The sequence below is a fragment of the Pyrgilauda ruficollis genome, unplaced genomic scaffold (assembly GCF_017590135.1).
Source record: "Pyrgilauda ruficollis isolate IOZ18807 unplaced genomic scaffold, ASM1759013v1 scaffold29, whole genome shotgun sequence".
Lineage (NCBI taxonomy): Eukaryota > Metazoa > Chordata > Aves > Passeriformes > Passeridae > Pyrgilauda > Pyrgilauda ruficollis.
The window spans coordinates 2,052,511-2,075,734 of record NW_024524266.1 but is presented as its reverse complement, the minus strand read 5'-3'; the positions used below and the strand labels follow the sequence as shown (position 1 = coordinate 2,075,734).

Sequence of the window (23,224 nt, the reverse complement as noted above, 5' to 3'; positions counted from 1 at the left end):
GGAAGCAGCCTGGTACTTAATTGGGTGTGTTCATTCGCTTCAGAGTAAACTAAGGCTAGAGTGCTAGGGGAAGAATTCTCTGTAAGGGAAGTTTCAAAGACTTCCCAGTTTGCATTTCCCCAGAAGCAAGCCCCGTTGTTGCAAGTAATTCAAGTTTATTTATACAAGCCTGAACCATAATTTCAGTATTCTTATTACTAATTTCTGTGATAGAATAAATTCTTAAAAAAATAAATTTTGCTCATCCTGAGAATGATTAAATTTAAGATGATATTAAATTATTGTGTCTACATGGAAACACAAGGTCAATCCACAGTAAAAAGTATCTGACACCTAAAAAATATTTTTCACTTTGATAATAATAATGTCACACTTGTAAGATTTTATTTCTTTCTTTATATTTTAGCTCATTGTCAATTTAAAGAAAAAGGTTTTAATTTTTTCACTCATTTAAACTAAATTCAGAATAAATTTTGTAAGCTTATGGTTAAACCATCCCTTCTGTCCAGAACAATTTTGGGCTCCCACCAACAGGTATAGTCCTCCTATTCCATTCATTTAGGAACTTCCATTAATTCCCTGGTGTTGACATGGGTATATGCACAACCAGACTGAGAGCCAAATTGGGGCACCATTGTGGCTAAAAATAGCTGCAAACTTTGTTGTTTTTTAACTTTATACAAGATCAAAACGGTTGATACCAGATGGTAACACAGGACATAAAGGTATTTTTCATTTTGGGTGCTTAGCCAGTAGATTTGAACCAGTGATGGGACAAGTAAGGAATAATCCAGGAAGTTCTCTTAGACCCTCTGTTAGTTACTCTGCAGGATGAGTAGCTCAGTCAGACAAGTAGGCCTAAAGGTGAGCTTCCTCTCAGGCTCCCAAATGAAAGCATCCCATCTGGACTTCTCCTCTGAGTCCATCTGTGGCCATTGGAGAAAGGCACCTCCAGAGGGCAATGTCTTCTCATTTTTTCAAAAGTATCTAGAATGCATAGGACAAGTCACCCTGTGGAAAATACCTGTCTTCACAGACTGTTTTGAGAACAAGGTGACTAACTCAGGCTAGGAGCACAACTTTGCAGTGTCTAACATAGGGAAAGTAGATAATCTTCCAAATGCCCTGCTGTATTCACTGAGGATGTTTATGGCAGAGTTAAATTCCCATAGCTTCCACTTTCTCTACTACCATAACCCATTCTCCTTTTGTAAGATAGAGCTTGCTTTAACAGATAGAAGAGGATTGTGAACTGTGATTAGACTTCCAGGATAATGTGGTGGATTCCAGGTGAAATTTCAGAGACTTTAAATGCTGGAGAAAAATGGTGGATCATTTTTGTCCGGCATCCTGTATAATAAGGATTGTAAGGAATGTTTGGCTATCCTTGAATTCTATCATTTGCATGTCTTTAAAGAAAACTTGAGCCAAACGTGGAACTTCAACCTTTTAAATTTTAATTTGGCTTTTTTTTTTAGGAGAGAAATATGTCTCTTTGGGTTTCTGCTATAAGGGAGTTTCAGGCTGACCACTTTTGCAGTTACTTCATTGTGAGTCAATGCTTAGTCATGAATCTTCACTTCAGTCAGCAGTTGCTAAGCTTTCCAGCAGTTATTTCTCTAACACTTCTGGTTTCCCATGCCTTCTAAGAAAAAACTGTTGATACAAGTAAGGAAACAAGGTGACCCTGGCCTTAATAGAAACCTGCAAAATGAATGTCCTTGTGACCATGCAGCTAGTGGAGTACTGGGAAAGTGCTATCCCCAGTTTTCTAATGCTAATCTGGAGTATGAGACTAAATACAAGGATCTGTGGTGAAGGTTTGGACCCTTCTTACCAGCATTCCTCCAAATGGTTCCTGGACACAACTTGGGAACTAGGACAGGCTGGTGACCAGTCAAAGAAGGCAGCTTAGACATGGTTCACTCAGCTGGAAGGGGACAGAGCTTAATAGAACAGAACAGATTGCATAATATTAAATGCATAAATAAACCATCATGCTAGGGTTTTGCCAGATGGTTTCTATGCCAGAGAAGCAGTGCCTCTCACTTTTCATTTACTAGCGTAGACTTAGCCATGGGGCCCTCAGCAGGACGGCTACCAGACAAGAGAATATTTTCAGACTGTAGGAGCTGAGGTACCCTAGGGTCTATGCAGCTCCACGAAACTAGAAATCTAGGTGCAATTTGGTCCTATAGCAGTTTATCTGCAGATATTGTTCCAGATTTGCCACATCTTCTGGTACAATTGATGTCCCTGGAGTCATTCCAGCACTGCAGTTTTGCCTACCATGTGTGTGAAAGACAACAAGACAGCGCAGTTTTGGGTTGCAGGAGATATATAGGTGAATTCAGCTGTTAAATAAATAAATAAATAAAATGTCAGGAAACATAATTAGCTCACAAACTTCAAAACTTATCAATTGCACTGAGAGTTTAATCAAAAGTGATATGTTTGCAAAATGTATATACTTTTCAAAGCCTGTTTTTTTTTGTAATGAAAAAGCATTCTGCATTACATGCAGTTAGATCTAGACAAAGGAATACCTCCAAGAAAGTACAGTAATATTATGTAGCATTGAGATGTATAAAATTCCATTTCTTTAGTAACAAGTTACAATAAATTGAATAAGACCACAGTTAAAAATTGAATGTTATACTTTATTGGACTTTGTATTACTTAAGTTTCCTTCCTTGATATTTTTATCCTGATACATCAAAGAGCCCTTTAATATCCAGCATTTTCTGTCTTTGAAGGTACACAATGCTATAATCAAGTCTCCTCTTGAACTTCTTTCCAGTAGTGTGAACTGATCTAGGTCATGGAAGTCTCTTCGCTACATGACTTTCTGTTGAAAATGAAAATTTATCTCAGATTGATGAAAATCATTTTTGTCAATGTTACTTTCTTATTAATTACTCCTTAAGAGGCATAAATTTTATGACACATACTGAAAACATATTTTCCTCTTTTCAATGACCCAGTTCAGTCCCAATGGTCTTGTCTGGGGAGGCTTTTCATTCCTTTGGCATTGATTTCCAGTGAGGTATCCAAAGAACAGACAGGAAGCAAATCTGGGTTTTAGGCATCACTTGTTATTAACCAAGGTCATGTCTAACAATATACAAGATTTCAAGTGATTTACCTTTTTGTTTTCTTCATCCTGATCAGAATCCCATGCTTCCAGTTTGGATATCAAAGATTTGAGACTCAAAGGAAAACTTGACATTTTCTACAAAGACGTCAACCAGGCCAACACTACAGTAACTCTGTCTCTGCTGATTTTTCTAGGTATAAAGATTTGGCTGATACAGCAGCAGGAGAGAAGAAGAAGTTGAGTGCCAAGGAGAGATGTCGACTTGTTCTTCAGCAGTGTAAATTACAAGGCTGGCAGGTTTGTGATCTACAAAGCAATTAAAATATCATTCTTTAAACAAGCTAGCTGAGTCATTTCCATTGGTGGCAAGCCACCACAGCCTTTGCAGTGGTGTATTTTTTTGCCATTTTGCTTGGATAAATTATCAGACTGGTTTTCAGAGTTTCATGAGTAGCTGTGATCATTGTGTCAAAAAAACCTAGTGTATTCTTGTGGGAAGAAAAATATTCAATTAGCCATGCACACTATGTAAATTTTTGTCAAGATTTTTGAAGGTATTTGGTATATGCATTTTAGTGGTTGAATGGATCCTAAATAATCTTACATATTTTATTTCTTTAAAATCCTATGCTAAATGCTTTACTGTCATAGCAGGGCAGACTGAAAACAGCTAATTGGGATTTCCCAGGTAGTCAGTGCATTTGTAGGTGCCAGCATACTGATCCACAGATCCACCAGAGAACCTGAGGTTGCCATACATCAAGTGAAGTTTAGAAAAAAATGTACCAAACACTAAACAGGAAACTGTCAACTCCCTATCCTGTCTCCTTATCCTATTTATATCATATAATACTCAACAGTATGAAGACTGCAAGGTGGATGTCCCCATTTGTTCAGAGTACTCAGTTATGTGCTTTGGATAGCTTTGTGATTGAGTAGGACTGATTTCTTTAATATGTGTATTTTAAAAAGAAAAATGTGTTTCTTTGCATAGTATAGAAGCTATTGAATAAAAATGAAGCTTTCTGTGGCTTCACATACAGATCATTCCTGCAGGCAGTGTAAGCTTCAGATTCGGGCCTTTTTCCAGCTTAACAGGACTGAAATATGTTACACAAGAGAGCATCCAGACCAATTTCAGGGACGGCTGTGAAGTTAAGGGATTGGATAGTGGTTAGGTCACTCCTACAGGCTTCTTCAGTTTAAAGGATGAGGTCTTCTAATTAATGTATGACCTCTGAGTATTCAGATGCCCAGAAAAGTTTCTGCAAGCTGTTTATAAAGGCCAAGGACTAAGTCAGAATGTGTGCTATGGATATTTCTCAGTGGCCCAGATACCTTAGTAGCAACAGGAACAAAAATAGGCCCCCACTAGGCTGGAAGCACACATGCGTGATCACCTGCACTTAGACATATAAGAAAATTTTTCTTTAAACAAAATACCATTTAAAGCCTCAGTTTAGTCACCAAGCAAAGGAGAGGGCACATATAGCCACCCTCTGTCTCAATAGAAAAGACCAAAAGACTGAAAAAGATAACAATATTAAACTAGACTTGCTTTTCCTACACAGGTTTTGTAAGTTTGCTCTGATATATGTTCTGCATCATTGCCACAAGGTTCTCTATTAAAAAAAAAAACCTCAATCATTAACAACTAGAAACTGTACCTTCACTTACAAGTAGCTGGAGATGAGAGCACCCCTCATGTTTAGAGCTTATGTGGGGATACAAGCTTGACACTGGACAAAAGCTGTGTAGCAGTAATTGCATAGTGTACTGCAGTCACAAAACACAGAGCAGGATGCCTATTAAGTTTATTTCCCTGGAATAGAACCATTGTTACAGCACAGGAAAAAAGCAGTTGGTCATCAGTAAAAGCCGAGAGCTCAAGACTAGTGATTCTGTAGTGATAGGCATTTGAAAACGAGACTGAAACCTAGGAAGACAAAAATTTTAAAAGGAAATCATAAAACAGAATCCTTCCATCATGCAGAGGTCTGAAGCTTGTGATGTCAAAGAGATTTTAGAAGTTCTGACTCCAGAATCTCATTAACTCCAGGAGAAGTCAGATGTGCAAAACTACAGCAGTGCATAATGCATTATCACTTAGACCAGAAAGGCACAAAACTCTTCAGAGACACTGATAAGTTAAATGGAATAGGAGAGTTTGGGGGTGAGAGTTATACCATTGTCATTCAGTGACTAAGAAGCACATGGCAACAGACTAAGCTGCAAGGAACAAGGTTTGAAAAAATGAGTGACCTTCTCCATACACCTTTTTCAAGCCACAGAGAGGTATAAAAACAAATGGAAAGATGAAATGTGTAGAAGAAATTTTAAAAAGAAAATTCACTCCAAGTCAAATTTCTTAAATGTCCAGTGAATACCAGCTTAGTACCAACCTATTTTGTATAGGTGATACAAAACCACATACCCAACTATCAGCAGTAGTGACTAATGTCTGTGTCACATAATCTCTCTCTCAATTATCTTTTTGATTCATTTGACTAATCATGAAAGTTGAACTTTAAATAAAAATCTAAATGAAGAAGGTTACACAATCTGCATTTGTCATGGGTGCTCTCCTCTATGCCTTTACAGCAGAGGACTCTGAAAAAAGGAAAATATTTAAAAGGTAGAAAGAGGGAGGAGGAAAGGAAAGAAAAAAAGGAATTAGGAAGCAAGGATGATGTCAGCCAGCAAAGTCAGAAGAAAGGAGTCATCTGTAGTGCATTACTAAAAATCATCCAAAAAGCAGGAGGTTACACATATAACCAGTTTATTCAGCCACTGTTGCCAGCAGTAACTACTTCAAATGAGTCACTGCTGGAACTGAAAATCTATTTGTTGCAGGAGTTCATGAATAAATCAAAAATTGTCTTCCCTAAAATGTTACATGCACTTCCCTGAAGAGCTGATGCAAATTCAGGTAAAAAAAAATGAACGAAAAAGATAGCTAAAATACCCTCATCAAAGATGATGATATTTAGGAGAAAGCAACACAGATCTGAAATCAAACTCCAGCTTATATGTCATCATCAGAAGATGAAGTTGCCTAATAAGCTCAAGAGCAGAGGGAGAAAAATAAAGACCTGGACTTTTTAGCTGAGTGAATCTGGATGATACTTTAACCTTTCTTTTGATAATGTACCTCGCCATCCCATTTTGAGAAAGATGATATTAACCTGGGGGAGGGAAAAGTGTTCTAAATTAAAATCCCTGAAAATGAGTAAAGAAAATGATATCTTTGTATTTTTTTCCTGCTTGACAATTTCTCTGTTCCTCCTTACATAAGCTGTGTTTGAAGAGTGTTTTATTAACATACAAAAGCTCAGACCATACTCACAGAACATGTTCTTCTCTCATAAATACTGCAGTCTGTTTTGAAATAGACAGAAAGTGCAGAAGATCCATCCAATACTAAGGTCCAATTTTGGTTTATTTTCTACTGTTCAGCAGAGCATAAGAGAAAACACTATTACCTGGCCAATATCTTGTGCTTGATTCACCAGCTTACATGTTAGAAGCAAGTATTTATTATCATAGAATAATTAAGGCTGGAAAGGATCTCCAAAATCACTGAGTTCAACCTTTGACTGAACACCACCACATCAACTAGACCATAGCACCAATAGCGTGTGAAATTGTTCCTTGAACACTGCCAGGGATGGTGACTGCAATATCTCCCTAAGCAGCCTGTTCCAATACTTCATCACCCTTACAGTGAAAAAATTCTTCCTAATATCTATTTCAATCTGAACCTCCTCTAGCACAGCTTGAAGCCATTTCCTCTTGTCCTGTCACCAGTTGTCTGGGGGAGAGGCAGATCCCCACCTTCCTACAACCTCCTTTCACTGTAGCTGTAGAGTGATGAGGTCCTCCCTGAGCCTCCTTTTTTCAGGCTAAACAATGAAAGCTCCCTCATCTGCTCCTCACAGGAGTACTCCATATCCTTCACCAGCTCCATTGCCATTCTCTGGACGTGCTCCAGAACCTCAATTTCTCTGTTGGAGTCAGGGTCCCAGAACTGGACACACAATTCGAGGTATGGCTTCACCAGTGCTGAGTACAGGAGGACAATCACTTCACTGGCCTTGCTGGCCACACTATTCCTCATACTGGCCAGGCTGCCATTGGCCTTCTTGGCCATCTGGGCACATTGTCGGCTCATTTTCAGCCAGTTGTCAACCAGTATCCCCAGGCCCTTTTCTGCTGGGCCACTGTCCAGCCATTCTGACCCAAGCCTGAAAGGCTATCTGGGGTTTTTGTGGACAAAGTGTGGCCTGACATTTGGCTTTATTGAATGTCATACCATTGGTCTTGGCCCATTGAGCCATCCTGTCCAGATCCCTTTGCAGAGCATTCCAGCCTCCTAGCAGATCAACACTCCCATCCACTTTGGTGTTGTCTAAAAACTCACTGTGAGTAACTCAATCCAAACCATTAATAAAGATGTTAAACAGGACTGGTCCCATTACTGAGCCTTGGGGAACCCCACTAGTGACTGGCCACCAACTGGATGTGGAACCAGCCACATTCACCACCACACTTTCGACCCAGCCATCCAGCCAGTTTTTAACCCAACAAAAGGTTCACCTCTCCAAGCCATGACCTGACAGCTTTCCCAGGAGAATGGAATCAGTATCAAAGATTCTGATCTTTGATACTGATTGAGTATCAAAGGTTTTACTGAAGTCCAGGTGGACAAACAGCATTTCCCTCATCCACTAGACAGGTCACCTGGTCATGAAAGGAGATCAAGTTGGTCAGGCAGGACCTGCCTTTTCTAAATCCCTTCTGGCTACTTATCCCCTGATTGTCCTGTAACTGCTGCGTGGTGACACTCAAGATGATCAGTTCCATAATCTTCCTTGGCACTGAGGTCAGGCTGACAGGCCTGTAGTTTCCCAAATCATCCTTCAGGCCCTTCTTGCAGTTGGGCATCACATTGGCCAAGCTCCCATTGCCTGGGACCTCTCTGGTTAGCCAGGACTTACGATAAATAATGGAGAACACCTTAGCAAACTTTTCCACCAGCTCCTTCAGTACCCCCAGATGGACCACATCCAGTGCCCTCTGAGTGTCTGAGTGGGACAATAGGTCACTACTTTTTCTTGGGTTACAAGGAGTCTGTTATGTTCCTTGTCCCTGTCTACCAGCTCAGGAGGCTGGTTGCCTTGAAAATATCTAGTTTTTTCTGCTGAAGACTGAGGCAAGAAGAGCATTAAATACCCCTGTCTTTTCTTCTTTGCATCCAAAAAAGGATGGAGGTTTTCCTTGGGCCTGTTTTTTTGTTAATGTATTTATAGAAACGATTTTTACTATCTTTCCCAATGTGGCCAGATTGAGTTCCAGCTGAGTTTTTGCCTTTCTAAACCTTTTTTTACATGACCTAGTGACATCCTTGTATTCTTCTTAAGTTGACTGGCCCTTCCAAAGGTTGTAAACTCTCTTTTTTCCCCTGGGTTCCAGCAAAAGCTCACTATTCAGCCAGGCTGGTCTTCTTCCCTGCCGACTTGTCTTTCGTCACGTAGGGATGGAAGTGTTGATAGCTTTATGAAATGTTGCTGTTCCTTGGGTAAACTGAGCTGGAGATAACTAAACTAGGACAATAAAAGAGTGGTTTCATTGAAGCTGACATACCATACAGTTTCAGTCACGCACTTAAGTGTTGGAATTATGAAAGTGCAGAGCTACCAATGAAAGGCAATTTTTGCATCTTGACTCTGTGTGTAGTTTTGATAAGGTGTTTTTTCAGCTGTAATATATACTTGATCACTACAAGCTTAGCTACTTGTTTTGATTTTTAGCACATCTGATGTAAGAGAAAATTAGATTGCTAAATCAAAACAAACAATTTCTGCTCCCGACAGAAAGTAATAGACTTGTTTAGCCCCTGGAGAAGTCAGTGAGGTGATATTTAGTAACTTTAGAGTTAAATTGAGCAGAAGTACTGGCTGGTCCATGTAAAGCAGAATAATCTCCCATCCCCCCAAATATGTGAAGGTCTTTATATTAGGAAATCCCCATTTTCAGTGCTGTGTTCATTTATTGTAACACAGTGATGCATTAGCAAAGCAAACCTACCGTCCCAATGGCATGACTTAATTTGCAAACATTATCATGCTTTGGGAGAAGTATGGGCACAAACAGTCCTTGGCTCTTTTTACTGACATAAGGAAACTTTCATTTGTTTTGATTATCATTCCTCACACTGTTAAGCTTGCAAATATAAATTCAGTAAAAAAGAGTTAGCTACTAGCTCATAGCTTACTGAGCTTTCTTATCAAAACTTGTAGCTCTACATTTTGTTTATCTAAGGTCAGTAGTCTGCAATTAACCCTTCTGAGTTACTTCAGATGGAGCTTGCTGAAATACAAACTAGTACCACACCAGAAGAAAAAGAAAACATCAATTTAATTTGCTTTTACTATAAAGTGCATCTGTTAAATAAAAGCACTACAAAGGTCAGACTTCACTGAAACTGAATATTTTAGCCTTTGACTGCTAGAAATGCTTATCTGGTTAAAAGATACCAATCCTTAAGAACTTCTTTGTCTTTATCTTTCCAATATTTAGCCTGCTTCCTGTAACCCACAATGATTCCTTCTTATAAGTAGCTTTGAATTCTGAACACAAGAGACCACTAAGTCTTAAGTTTCAAATGGGGTGATCCAAAGACTCAACAGGTATGAAATAAGCAGTACAGGAGAGCCTGTTGGAATGAAGCTACAAATGAGGTAATTGCTTGAGATAGATGCTGTGCTAGTGCCAGTTCACACTTTCACAACTACAAACATTGCTGAAGCTGTTTCAGGAGCCAGCAGTGTTTGTGGAGAAATTATCTTTGCCAGTGAGGAGCTGTATTATCAAACTTGCTGTCATGAGTGTTAAAACAGAGAATAAGTCCTCAATATAGAGAAATCCCAGAAGTCCATTTAGAGGTTTTAAATTCTTCTAACACTTCTAGAACTGCAAAGGCAAAACAAAGTCTGATCCACAGTTCTTACCAGTCAGAGAAAAAAATCATATTTTCTTACTGTTCTATGGATGTTCCATTTATTGGATTTGATAGAGCTGTCCTTAAGTATTTTTAAATTTCAATGTACCAGTATATAATACTATGGTCCTTTTTTGGAAAAATATATATTTATGATTAAATAGTAGAATGTAGAACATAAGTGGCATATGATTAAATCAGAGGAGTGAGCAGAAGTGTATGAAATCATGCGTATGTAAATTTTATGCTTAGTTCAGAGAATCTTTTAAATTATTTTTTAAAGAGAACTGTTTATTTTGGCTTAAAATTAAAGTGGTCATGCTACATGAATTGCTTTGTAGCTGATTTGCTGAAGTACTGCAGTACTTTGCAAGCAATCTAATATATAAGGGATTCTTATCTTTTTTTTTCCCTCAAGTAGGAAAAATTTAGACCTCGTAAATTGTATGACAGTTCCTTCATTTGTTATTTGGTAGTTTTAACTCAAGTCAATTTCCTGTTTGTTTTGAATATCTTAGTTTAAAAGTCATGATTTTTTTAGTCAATTAAATAATAAAATTCCGGGAGTGGGGGATGGGAGGGGAGGGCGTGGGGTCATACTAACAAAAATTATTAAAACATAAACATATATTTTTCCCTCATACTTTGGATTTTATCAGTAAAGTGATATTGTCCCATTATATTTTTGTTTCATCTTGTCACTCCATTATATATTGGAAATAATTTGCTAGTTGCTCCAGAGAGTGACTTTCGACCTCACCAGTACTACCAAAATACTGGCCTGGGCCACACACTGCCCACAAATTTACTCAGTGACTTTGTGCCACACTAGACAAACCCATGATTCCCTTCAGCCAGAGAATAGGACAGATGGTTGACTTTGACCTCAAAATGCTCACAAGTTCTCACTCTTTGAACACAAAGCTCTATTTTTAGCTCATATTTCTATGAAAAATATTTTTTTCTCTGTAGAATATATTCTTCCCTCTGTTTATCCATCTTTCAGGTCTTGCTTAGGATTACTAGTCTTGCTAACTCAATTTTCTTTATATCCTTTGCATCTCAGATCTGGATTCCATGTCTTCTTCCTCTCTCCCCTCCCACCTCTCCCAGTTTTTGACACTTTTTGACACTTTTCTACATACTTTGCGTCATATTTGGTCCCAGTCTTCATCCCGTATTTGTCTGTGATTAGTTGTCCAGTCTCCTGCCTTAGGGTTTCCTCTCTGTGCCACTGCTCTCCCTGTCACCTGTAGCCTGTATTTCTCATTCATGCCAAGAGACCCTTTCCTATTGTTTCTTCTGAGTTGTAAATGAGTGATTTGGCTCAGGTTAGGAGTGAGATCATGGTGCAGGCCTGGGGAGGAGGTGGGGAGGATGAAATACCACCACATTTTAATGCTGAGTCTGTTTCTAGAATTCTGAAAACTAGAATGATAGTTCTGGTAAATACCAAGATCCCATGGGATAAAACTGAGGTAGGGCTTCCCCTACTGAGCATTTCTTATATGCATCTCACGTTTCCTAATCACTTTGTTTCCTTTTCTGCAAGGCAGTTCTTCATGTTGCCTCACAAGTACAAGGAGCTGTGAGGTTTGTACAGTTTAGGGAAAAGGAGAAAGGAAAGCCCTTTCCCAGAGACCTGAATGATATTTTTTTTCTCCCTAAACTCCAGCTCCTGACAAGAACGTATATAAATGTTTGATGTCACTAGCTTGAATACCAGACTACTCACATACTTTATATTAAAGCCATAAATAAAGTATGCTAAAATGTAGGTTTATTCAGTATGTACCACAGTGCATTGTTACTAGTTTATGAAGAAGGAATATTAAAATGTATGAAGCAAAGCAGAGAGAGTAAACCTTTTAAAATAAAATTTCAGTCCTTAAAAATCAGTGCCCTGTGTTTGTCATTATAATGTCTTTGTAGACATGTACAATGCAAGAAGACACATTTTACAATAGTATTAAGGCTTTTTTCTAAATTTCATTAATGCTCTGTGAAAATGTGTGTCATTGTGTAAAATATCATTAGACTATAGTTCTCTGTCTTTTGTAGGTAGCTATTTTGAAAGTACTGCCAGAAACACACAGCACTCCCACAAATTGCCTTTTTTAAACTAAAGAACAGCTTTACAGATTCCCTTGACACCTATTAAGTATGAGCTAATACTGCCTCCATGCCACCTACACACGATCTCAGCATCCATTCCATAGTTTTGAATGTCTGTACTTCTACATCCTACACCTTTTCTATAAAATTACAAAATAAGAAATTAAAAAATTTAAAAAATTAAAATAAATAAAGAAAAATAAGAAGAAAGAAAAAGAATATCCTCCTTCCCAAAAAAGCCCAGCTGGCCTGTATCAGCAATTGAAGCTTTGGTAGTCATCAACCACAATTTTACTTAGTCTTTAAAAAATGTGTCATTTTGAAAAATAACATTTTAAACCCTAATGCTTTCCTAATTAAAATAACTATGACTGTAATTCACAGATGGTTTACTTTTACAGGAGTCTGAATGACATCAAAATTTCAGACTCAGATGAGACCACTTCATAGTCCAGAAAAAATATTGAAGAGTGTTTTAGTGGAAGAACATTTGAACCTTTTTTCCCCTAGGCAAGCAGGAAACATTTTGTGATTAAACAAGAGAACAGAATGAAGACAGGTGGCAACCTCAAAAACTGTTTTGATATGTGACATGTAATTCCAACATTTTTCAGAATTTTTGCTTTCACTGAACACCAGAACTGTAAAGAGTGCAGTGGGACTATCTTGTTCTCTTGGTCAGCCTTAGAGGCTCTCGGATTTAATTCAAAGACTAAGCAACAGAGATTTCTATCTGTACTAACATAATCAAACATGTAATAGTAGTTTCTGCTATACATGCTTCTGTCTAGAGCTCTGCTCTCTGTAGACCTGTCATATGATGTAAAAATCTATAAATAGCTTTTATCTGAATGTAAAAGTGGATTTGTATTGACATTTTGTATTTCTTCATTCACTTAAAAATTGTAGCAGGCTCCTACTAATGAAGTTCATAGCATAAGTGATGCCACAATAACTCCATTTATATTGTTCCTAGGGTGTAGGATGAAAGAAAGGGGCAATAAGGCTTTGCATGTCCCCTAGATAGCTTTGTGACTGCAGTGTCAGACACGTGTAGCTAAACCAACATAAGCTTCAGCAATTGTCTTGACTGTGATTTTGTGACTGCACACTGCATAATAAATTGCAACTCATTTAGTTAAGTTATACATTTGAAATATAGCCTAAATGTGACCAACCAGTGTGTCAATAATGAGACTAATTGAGAATGGGGTTGTTAATTTTGCCATGGGCACTACTAGAGCTTTGTTAAGCTTAATAAGCTCTTAATAAGACCATTTTTAAGGTTTGAAAGTGTAACTTTTCATCTCCTTTTCTACCGTCAGAGTGTCAGTATTGCTGTAGTAAGGGGAGAAACCAGAACTCTGAGTAATTAAGGACAAAGGACAGAAATAAGGAAAAATTGGATGATTTGGCATAGGCCTGAGACAGGAGGGAAAAAAATGTGTGATGTAGAGGATTTTTGGAAAGGAAAGGTGGAGTATAAAGGGAAAATTTAATCAAATTAGAGGAATATAATTTTATTAAGTATTTGTTCTCAGGCTTTGTCTGAGAGCTGCTTAGATGGAATGGTAATTATAATAACCACATGATAATTTAATTACAGTTAACTATATGAATAATAATTCAGTTATTTTTTACAGAGAATTCTGTATTTAAGCAAGACGATGAAGATATTAGTAGCCAAAACTAGTAATAATGCAGGTTCAGAATGTGGTTTGACAAGATATGTTGGAAAAAAACTGCTCAATGAGCAAAGGGTTAAGATAACCAGGTGAATAGAGAATTTTGAAAGCTGAGAAAGAAAAGTAAAAAAAATAATTGTTGCAAGTCATCAGTCAGAAAATGAAGATGAGAGTATGGCCCTAAGAGCAGCGTGTGAGTGCACAATTGGATCTCAGGAAGATTGCCTCAGATTAACTACCACACAAAAAAAGCCTATTCCCTATTTCTGACTTTCTATAATGGCGAGACAAGTAAAACGTCATTTTTGTCACCTACTTGCACACACTTGGTGATAATTCAAAAGGGACTTTTTTCAAGGGAAAAGAGAGACTAATGGGAAAAAAATTAAAATGCATTCTAGTTTTTCCATTTGAGTGCATCTGATTTTAATTAAAAGACTAACAACTGCACCATCATTATTAGCTCAAACTTCAGGATTACAGACTTTTTAAAACATTTGATTCAAATCAGTTTCTCTCTACAGTAGAGAGAAGTGAAGCCAAGGGACAAAAATTTGTCACAATCATTTCTGAATTTAGTTAATGGAGTTTAGCTGTGAAATCTATATCCTGGCTTTCTGTCATCCAACCCTACAGGGATGTACATCTAACAGTGTTTGGGTTAAAAACAATTTGGAAGGGTGTGCAATTAACCCTCCAGATACCTGTCTCCCAGATCTAAAGTGAAAAACACTAGTGGAGCAGGATGGCTCAGTAATAAGAGAGTGAGCTTGTAAGCTGGAGACAAACAAGAGTTGGAATGAATTTCTGCAATTTTAGCCAGACTTGTATGAATTAATCAGTATGCCTATTAGCCATAAAAAAAAAAAAAAATATATAGTTAGGCAAAAGCTAGAATATTCTAGGGTAGCACAGTTTTCTGGCACGGCTCCTTTTATTTCTATGAAGTGAAGAAAGCTACTTCTACAAAATTCCTGAGAAAAATTATTGGTTTAATGACTGGGGTTTTTTTCCAGTTACTTGCTGATTTTAGAGTTGCTAAGCTGTGTGTGGTTTCTAAAGTCTATTAAAAAGGAATGCTTTTGAAGATGATACAAAGAATTTTATAGGACTGTTTCGGTTTGTTCAGAAGGTATCAAAAGAACGGTGTTTTCTTTTGGTCTAACTAGCTCAATTTGCCTCTAAAGGAGCGAGAACATCTAATGATTATTACTTCAAGAACTAGATGATTAAACCAAGATACTATGCAACACCAGAATCAATAATTAAGAGATTATTTTTCACAAATGAGTCCCTCTGTCTCTGATCCTGAAAGGAGACCCAAAGCACAGCTTCAGTGAGCAAGGACTAGGATTCATACCTTTACTGGATATTAGGAATCATTGTCACTATTGGCAGTGAGTTTCTCCCATCCTCCAGCTTAAGTTCTTCACTAGCTATCTCACCGTTTTCTGTTCTGCATGGGTTTGTCTTGTCACCTTTCCCCATGTACACACCCTTCTGCTTTATAAGACCTAAACCTTATTTTCTATTATGTTGTCTAACACTTTTGATTCAGAACAGAATGCTTTTTCCCCCAACTTGTATTTAACTTGAAGTTTGTACTATTTGTTCTGGATATTTTTGGAACTGAAGTGGAACTATCTGTCTGACAGCTTGTTCATCCTTTACAAATACATCTTTTATTCAACCAAGTGATCATGGAGACAACTGCATTTCTGTTACAGAATTGACATTGTACTGTTCCTAAATTGCAGATATTATTTCAACCCTTTGCTGGATTGTTAACGTGCAATCTCTATTTACCTGTCATTGTTTTGGCCTTATCTCTTGATGATTTTTCTGCTGTTTGTATTCTAGATAGGAGTTCGAAAAGTGTTTCTTAAGTACTGGCAAGCTGACCATCTCAACGATTTGTGCCTTCAGCTTCAGAAGAAAATTATAACCTGCCAAAAAGGTAATAGTTACAGAACAAGTATTCCTGAGCTGTTGCTTTGTATATGGAGCAAAATACTGCATAGCAAAAAGATTTTCTCCACCTTGAATAGTTGCTGTATTTTATACATTTCCCTACAGATATACACAGATTTTTAAGATTATAGTTTTGCACGTTCTGTCGGTCAAAAATAATTTTATGACAAAGTCTTGAATGTAATTAAAACTTAGAAGATCTTGAATATTTTCTTTTTAGAGTAACTTCAGTGATTTTTCAAGGCACTAATATCACCTTTACTTTCTTTTTGCATATAAAATATTGTAACAGTGATACAAAAATGGAATATATCAGCACTAAAAACAAAGCTAGTAAGTGAGTGTGCTTAGTTGTCCTTATTTTTCCCCTTTTCTTACTCCTTTCTTATTTGACTGCTAGTTTTTTTATGTTTTTATATTTTATGCTTATTTTTCCCCATTTTACACCTGCATTTTTCCTAAGATCACTGACATTTTTGGACATATTTTTAAAAGGAGGTACTATCCACTGCCTCCTGATTTCCTGTTACTCATGCATCATTTTCTATCAGTCTCAAATAACTGCTGAAAATATGAATATTGCTTTGCTTGAAGAAGCTTCCTTCACACTATTCATTACTTACCTAATTGGCTGATGTCTGCAACAATTCCCATTTTCACCTATTTCAAGGAAATTAAAATTACAAAATCGTATATTTTTTTTGTCAGACACATAATATTGCAGACTTAAGAAATATAAACCCCTTTCATTTTAATTATCTGTTCCCCCACTGTAAGAATGTAGAGAAAAAGAGGAAGTCAAAAGAAAACCTGAAGCAAGTGAAATATAAATGGTAACAGTTCAGAAATGAACATGGAGAATGACAGGTATCAGACACTGCAGTTTAGCTGACTTTATAACAGGGTGTGAGTTTTTACTGCAAATTACCCTATAGCATTTATGCATTTTGAAAAGCAGTAACAGTTTATCCTCTTTCCCTTGTTATGCTCACTTATAAAAGAAAGGAAATATTTGCTTTCAGAATCCAATTTGCAAACAGAATGCTTCAATATTATTCAATGTAAGAACCCTACACCAAATTTTAAAACATCCTCAGATATGTCCATGTTTTGCAAAAGTAAGAGAACAGATCACCAAAGCCTGCCTGCAGCATGAAGATAATAGGGCTTCTTGGCTCCTTACAAAATATTTTTCTTCGTTTTGCTTCTATCTTCCTTCATTGAAAAGCCACTTTTCCCAAAAGTGTGCATTTAAAGCTATGGCTCATTTGCATGCTTTGTAAAATTTGGGAAACCAGAGAAAATCAGGAACTTGGATGAGTAAGCAGTAGTTAGACATCAACCTCGTGTCATTAGCTCATGAAAGAAGTGCCTTTTGCAAACAGGTGCAATTGTGAACTTGTAGAATTAGCATGCCAAAGAGCTCTGGCAGATTTGGAATAGAATAGAGTACCAGTACACTGCTTTTATATTATCCTAAAATTGGTATCCCTATACTTTACACTGACATAGTGATGCTTGGTGAGTAAAGGTGTCACTCCCAATGCACTTCTGTCCCCTTGCCCTTTACATGCAGGGGACTTTGGAAGCTAGATCTGTCCTGAAAACATAATGAATAATAGCCAAACTAGTCAATAATCACAATATAACAAAAAATAAAGCTGTTAAAAAACATCCAGAGGAGGGCTATGAAAATGATGAAGGGTGAGGGGAAGCTGTATGAGAAGTGGCTGAAGTCACTTGGTCTGTTCAGTCTGGAGGAGACTGAGGGAAGACCACACAGCAGCCTACAACTTCTCATGAGGAGGAGAGGGGAAAGACTGGTGACCAGTGACAGGACCCAAGGAATCTTCAATGCAGCTTTGAGGTTTGTTGGAACAGGCTCCCCAGGGAAGTGGTCACAGCACCAAACCTGGCAGAGCTCAAGAACTGTTCAGACAATGCTCTCAGGCGCAGGGTGTGACACTTGGCATGTCCTGTGCAGGGCCAAGAGTTGGACTTTGATGATCCCTGTGGGTGCCTTCCAATTCAGAATATTCTGATTCTATGATTCTAATTTCTGTATCAGGCTTTAAATGTAACATCATACACCTAGATAAGAACTTAGATTTGAGGGGAAACAGGTCTTGCCCAAAATTCCTATCAACTCTTTTTACTTCAAATCTAACTAGCAATCCCTTCTTCTAGGTTTGGGCAAAAAAAACCCAAAACAAAGCAAACCACATAAGTCCTTCCTGGTATCCTGAAACTTGTCTTACACAAGCAAAGAAAGGGGTCAAACTAAAGCGAAAGCTTGTGTAGAACTACTTTTACTTAAAATTGTATCTGTGAGTTTAGAGACTTTGTCATAATTTTTTTTTTCTGCAGGTATGAGAACTACATATGATACATTTTGACCTGAATCACTGTGAAAATTGTTTGTACCCATAGGAAGGGCAATCATGCTGAAGTTCTTCCATCAGAGTTCATGCAGATGAGGAATTAACTTGAATACATTGTATACACAATAGTTAATAAATTTCTCACATAACCCAGATCCATGGTCTACTGGAATTTTGATTATTCCAATCCTCATCCTTAGATGAACTCTAAAGCACTAGATATTTTTCTGCCCTGTGGGTGCTAACCTCAATTATTTTAATTTGCATAATGAGAATTATTTTAGATCTACATAAGTGAGGAGCAAATTCACAAGGCAATCATAGTACCCAGTACCCAACAGAAGTAGATGAAACTGAGCAGTAAAAGTCTAGGACCTGGGAGTTTCATTTCACAACAGTTTTTTAGATTATAAAATTGTTCTTTTTTAACCAAAATCAAAATCTTTCAAATGTTCTCATAGAGAAGGAAGTGTGAAGAAACGTGTATCATTAAATGAAAAACCTGAACTACTCAGTTCATGAAAAATGTGTGCAAAGGAGGGATGTCTATCTGCCAATCCCTCCTAAGAAAGCTTCATTGAAAGTTTCTTCTTCATTTTGGTGAAAGTGCATAATTCAGAGTAGCTGTACAGTCTCTAAATGTTACAATTAGCTCTACTGGATCTCATTTTACTGGACCATTCTAGCAGGCTACTCTAAGCTGCTCATTCATGCTTACTAACAATCCTATCAGAGAGCTGATCTCTAAATTTTTTTATTTTAACCAACCTTGGTGGTGTTACCAATCTTTTTTTTTGTTTGATTTTTTGTCAAGTTGAAAGCACACACAGACCCTTGTAAAAATGTTATTTTAAAGTACAGATTTTTTTTCCAAAGTTACCCAGGATTTGATGCTTATTTTTGCTCTGCAGAAGATAGGTTCAAAGAGAATATTTTAGGAAAAAGCATTTTTTTATTATTAAGCTCTTTCAAAAATTTTATATTTGTGAGCAGTGAACTCTGGTAATATTCTATGCATGTATTCATTCTTTTTGCAACAGTAACCCTTAGATTCAGACTCAGTAACATCTTTGTTACTAATACTCTCATAAAATTGTCAACAATAACTGTACTATTAATTTCCTTTTCAAGTAAATTGGGTATGTGCATTAATGTTTCAGAGTTTAAAGAAGTCAGATTTTTATGGAATGTAATTAAAGGCATTGATTGGTTGTGATTATAAAAGTATAAACCTTCAAAGCTGTCTATCATAAATTATTATTAGAAATTATCTCAACTTATCTGAATTTGAAGGTTTCCAAACCCAGTGAATTTTGGAAAGAAGCAGTATTACATTATTATTTTTATTATTATTATTATTATTATTATTATTATTATTAACCTTTCTTACATTTTGTCATCTGGGCAATGAGCATCTCTATAAAAGAAATCTTTTTTTAGTTTCTAAATAAGGCATTAGAAGATGATAGAAAATACCTTACATTACCCTATGTTTTAGCTGTTTATTTTATTCAATAACATTTTATATTCACAGAAGACTAATTGTATTTTTCTCTGTTGACATTTTTCCTTTAGATTATTTCAGCTTGACTCTTCATCATTTAATGTTGTTCTGCACTAATCATAAATCTGAAATTTAACTGTGTTGTTAAAAATACCTAACACATTTAAACTATTTTGTCCTGCAATCAACACTCTCGGCATCTTCCCCCAAACTCAAACAAACATCTTACCCAGGCTATTTACTGCTAACTTCACTGATGAAGAACTTCCAATTGACCAGAAAGAGAGTAACCATAATAAGCAGTGATGAAGTCTGACTTGGTTTTGATACATTTAAATGGATGTAAACCAAGAGTATTTAAGGCAACAGACAAATAATTCTAAAACAGGTTCTTCCCTATGAGATACACAGCAGTGGTTCTACATCTGGAAGGAAACATGATCTTGTGGAACTTAAAAAAGAAAACAAACCACCCACACAAATACAGTACTTTCAGTTAGCATCTTTCTGCCTTCTAAGACAAAACATAGGTTCAAAGAATACTGACACTGCCTGTTGCAGGCACTGGGATTAAAATGGTGCCCAATTTATTATGGCCACAGAGACCCCTGTGCCTGGTGTTTCTGATCAACTGTACTTCAGAAAATCCAGGATACTGGGTGGTATTTGGGTAGGACTTGCTGTAATGAATGTACTTACATAGGAAAGTGCTACAGAAGGCTATTACAGGAGATGCACTAAAATCTTTTCCCAGCATGAAGCTGACAATGAGTGTGAAGAAAAAGTCTAATAGATAAATGAAGCTGATGCAATGTAGGTGAAAACTTTTAACTGAAAAATGCAGATATGATGTGACAGATACATTCGAGAAATTTGCATTACATTAATCTAATTGTTTTAGCTGAAAGGAAATGAGCAGTGAAAGGTCTTTAAGTCAAACAAAAAAAAAAACCCCTTGTATGGGGTATGATTTTGTTGGGGTATTAGGTACATTGAAACACTTACAGCATTTTTTTAAAGCTGAACAACAGCAATCATTTAATTTCTACTGCATTCACTGCAATTAATTTATCCAGGCTTTTATTTTGAAACAATCTTTTGACCATTGCAGTGTAAATATATGCTTTCACAACCCGTAGTACATATCTATATATACATCTTACATTATGCATATGTAAGATGTATGCCTTTTATTACATCTGTGTTGTAATGTAATAAAAATAGCATTCAATGAAAATAACCATTTTGAGTTCTTATAGCTCAAATTTATTAATTTACTGTCACTACATTTTTTTTAAGCACTGGCAGTAGAAAACAGAGTTGAATTTTACTATGTTATTTAGATGACATTAGATTTCTTTCCTAATTTGTATAAGATATTGACTGAACTTGGCTTGCTCATGTTTACAGAACACACAGTGATATTAATTCCCCAATTAGTTGTCTTTCACTGGTCCATATTTTCTCCTTCTACTGTGGTAGTTGTAAGAGGATTTCTAGCTCGCCAACGCTTGCTGCAGAAGATGAGCATCAAACAGCAAGAGGTCACCTCAATCAAAAGCTTCTTGCAGAATGCTGAGGATATGGGATTGAAAACATATGATAACTTGGTGATTCAAAATGCCTCTGACATTGCTCGGGAAAATGACCGGCTCCGCAACGAGATGAACACTGCTTACCCCAGGCAAACGGGAGAGGCTAGAAACAGGCCAGAAGAAGGCCAGAAAAGGTAAGATGAGAAACACCTGCTGTGAGGAATTAATGAGTCTCTTCAGTTTTTGTGAATTCCTTCCCTGCTTAGAAAACAATAGAAATGATGAAAGGATTGCGAGAGGATTCTCAAGTATATGCTCATCCCAAATCAATATTAGGTCATATTTTCTTCCTGTATATCAGGTAATTAAGTCTAGAAAGTTAAGGAGACCACTGTATCCTATTCAGGGGGCACTGACCTTAGAGGAACTTATTGAAGTCTTTGAGACACTTATTTTTTACAGAAATATTCTAATTCTATGATAAATAGATTATAGTTTAACTTCATCAGACCAAACAAGCAAAAGAAAAATTCTTCTGACTTAAAATACCAACATCAGGAAATTGGCAAGGTAATGAGAAACAGCTAGGAAAGTGTTAAAATACAGTAAGGTCCAGACTAATAAATCCTGATTTCTCACTGAAACAAGTAGATTGATTGTGAGGAAGATGCTTTTATTTAAAAATGGGCGAAAATTGTTTTTTTTGACTCACATCAGAATTTTGAGAGAAAAAGAAAGGGAAGAATTGAAAAACTGGATTATAATTGAAACAACTAAACATAACATCATAATAATAACAATTATTATTAAAATTAATAACTAATAATTAAGTTTAGACTGGGAGACGTAGGGATATTTGGGTGGAATTGCTCAAGCCAATGTAGCTGGTTAAAAAGGTCATCTAATATTTTAAAATTTGCATTATCTAAATAGAATTTATAGTTGTCTTTTTAGAAAATAATGATAAAGGCTCAGCATTTACTGCCTCAGTAACTTTCTATTAAAATGGATTTCCCAGAAATTATCATTCAGATTAAAAACCCAGCTCTTGATTGTGTGTAGCAATCAAAGTGTGAACAATTCATTCAGTGAATGTCTGGTCAACAATATGAGACTGCTTAAGCAAGGCTGCATTTGTGTGAAAAAGGGCCGGTGTCCTGATTTATCATGAAACAGGAAATGGAAGAAAGCTAGCAGCTTGATCTGGATTTGTTTGTCAGAAGATTACTACCCACATCCCCTCGACACAGCAGGGGAGTTGTGAGATTGTTTACCAAAAAGCTGTTGTTACATTTGCATGAACAGGTTCATTGTTATTGCTTGAATAATGCATCTGGGCCTCTTTTCTGTGTTTTCAGAGCTGAAGACAAGGGTGGGAAGGTCTCTGAGGACAGCTTTGCCGGCTGTCGAATGTCTAGGCACTTTCACTCCAGCTCTGTCCCTGTCCCCATGGCAGTGGATGGCTTGGTACATTCTGTGGCTGGGTCGTCGATCAGATCCCCCTCCCTGCACTCTGTTTTTAGCATGGACGACAGCAATAGCCTGCCATCACCAAGGAAACAGCCTCCTCCCAAGCCAAAGAGGGACCCCAACACACGACTGAGTGCCTCCTACGAGGCTGTTAGTGCTTGCTTGTCGGCAGCTTCTAAGGAAACCGCTAATGAAGGTTAGACATAAAGGCAGAGACAGTCACAAATGTTACTCTGGGTTATTGATTTATTCTTCTCACTTTGATCCTTTTAAACACAGTCAAATGCCTTTGAGAGGTCCTGCTTCCTTGAAATATTTCAGTGGCAGTAAATAAAATTAGCCAATTTGTCATTTGTTCCCAAATCAGCAAATAATACTCATGTGCTCTAATTGCCCTGTTTGACAACAATCAAAACCTATTCATAGAAATCTCTCTAGAAACTAGTAATGTGTCAAAATCAGCTGT

The 23,224-nt window shown here is 37.0% G+C and overlaps 1 protein-coding gene across 1 annotated transcript in view; it reads left to right on the top strand.

Moving 5' to 3' along the window:
• Positions 1-23,224, top strand: part of MYO16 (myosin XVI) — a 275,699-nt gene that overhangs the window by 213,855 nt on the left and 38,620 nt on the right. Inside the window, exons 28-31 of the mRNA XM_041472384.1 lie at positions 3,292-3,394; positions 15,758-15,854; positions 21,236-21,482; positions 22,647-22,954. Of these exons, the coding sequence (XP_041328318.1) occupies positions 3,292-3,394; positions 15,758-15,854; positions 21,236-21,482; positions 22,647-22,954 (755 nt within the window). The remainder of the gene's footprint in view (positions 1-3,291; positions 3,395-15,757; positions 15,855-21,235; positions 21,483-22,646; positions 22,955-23,224) is intronic.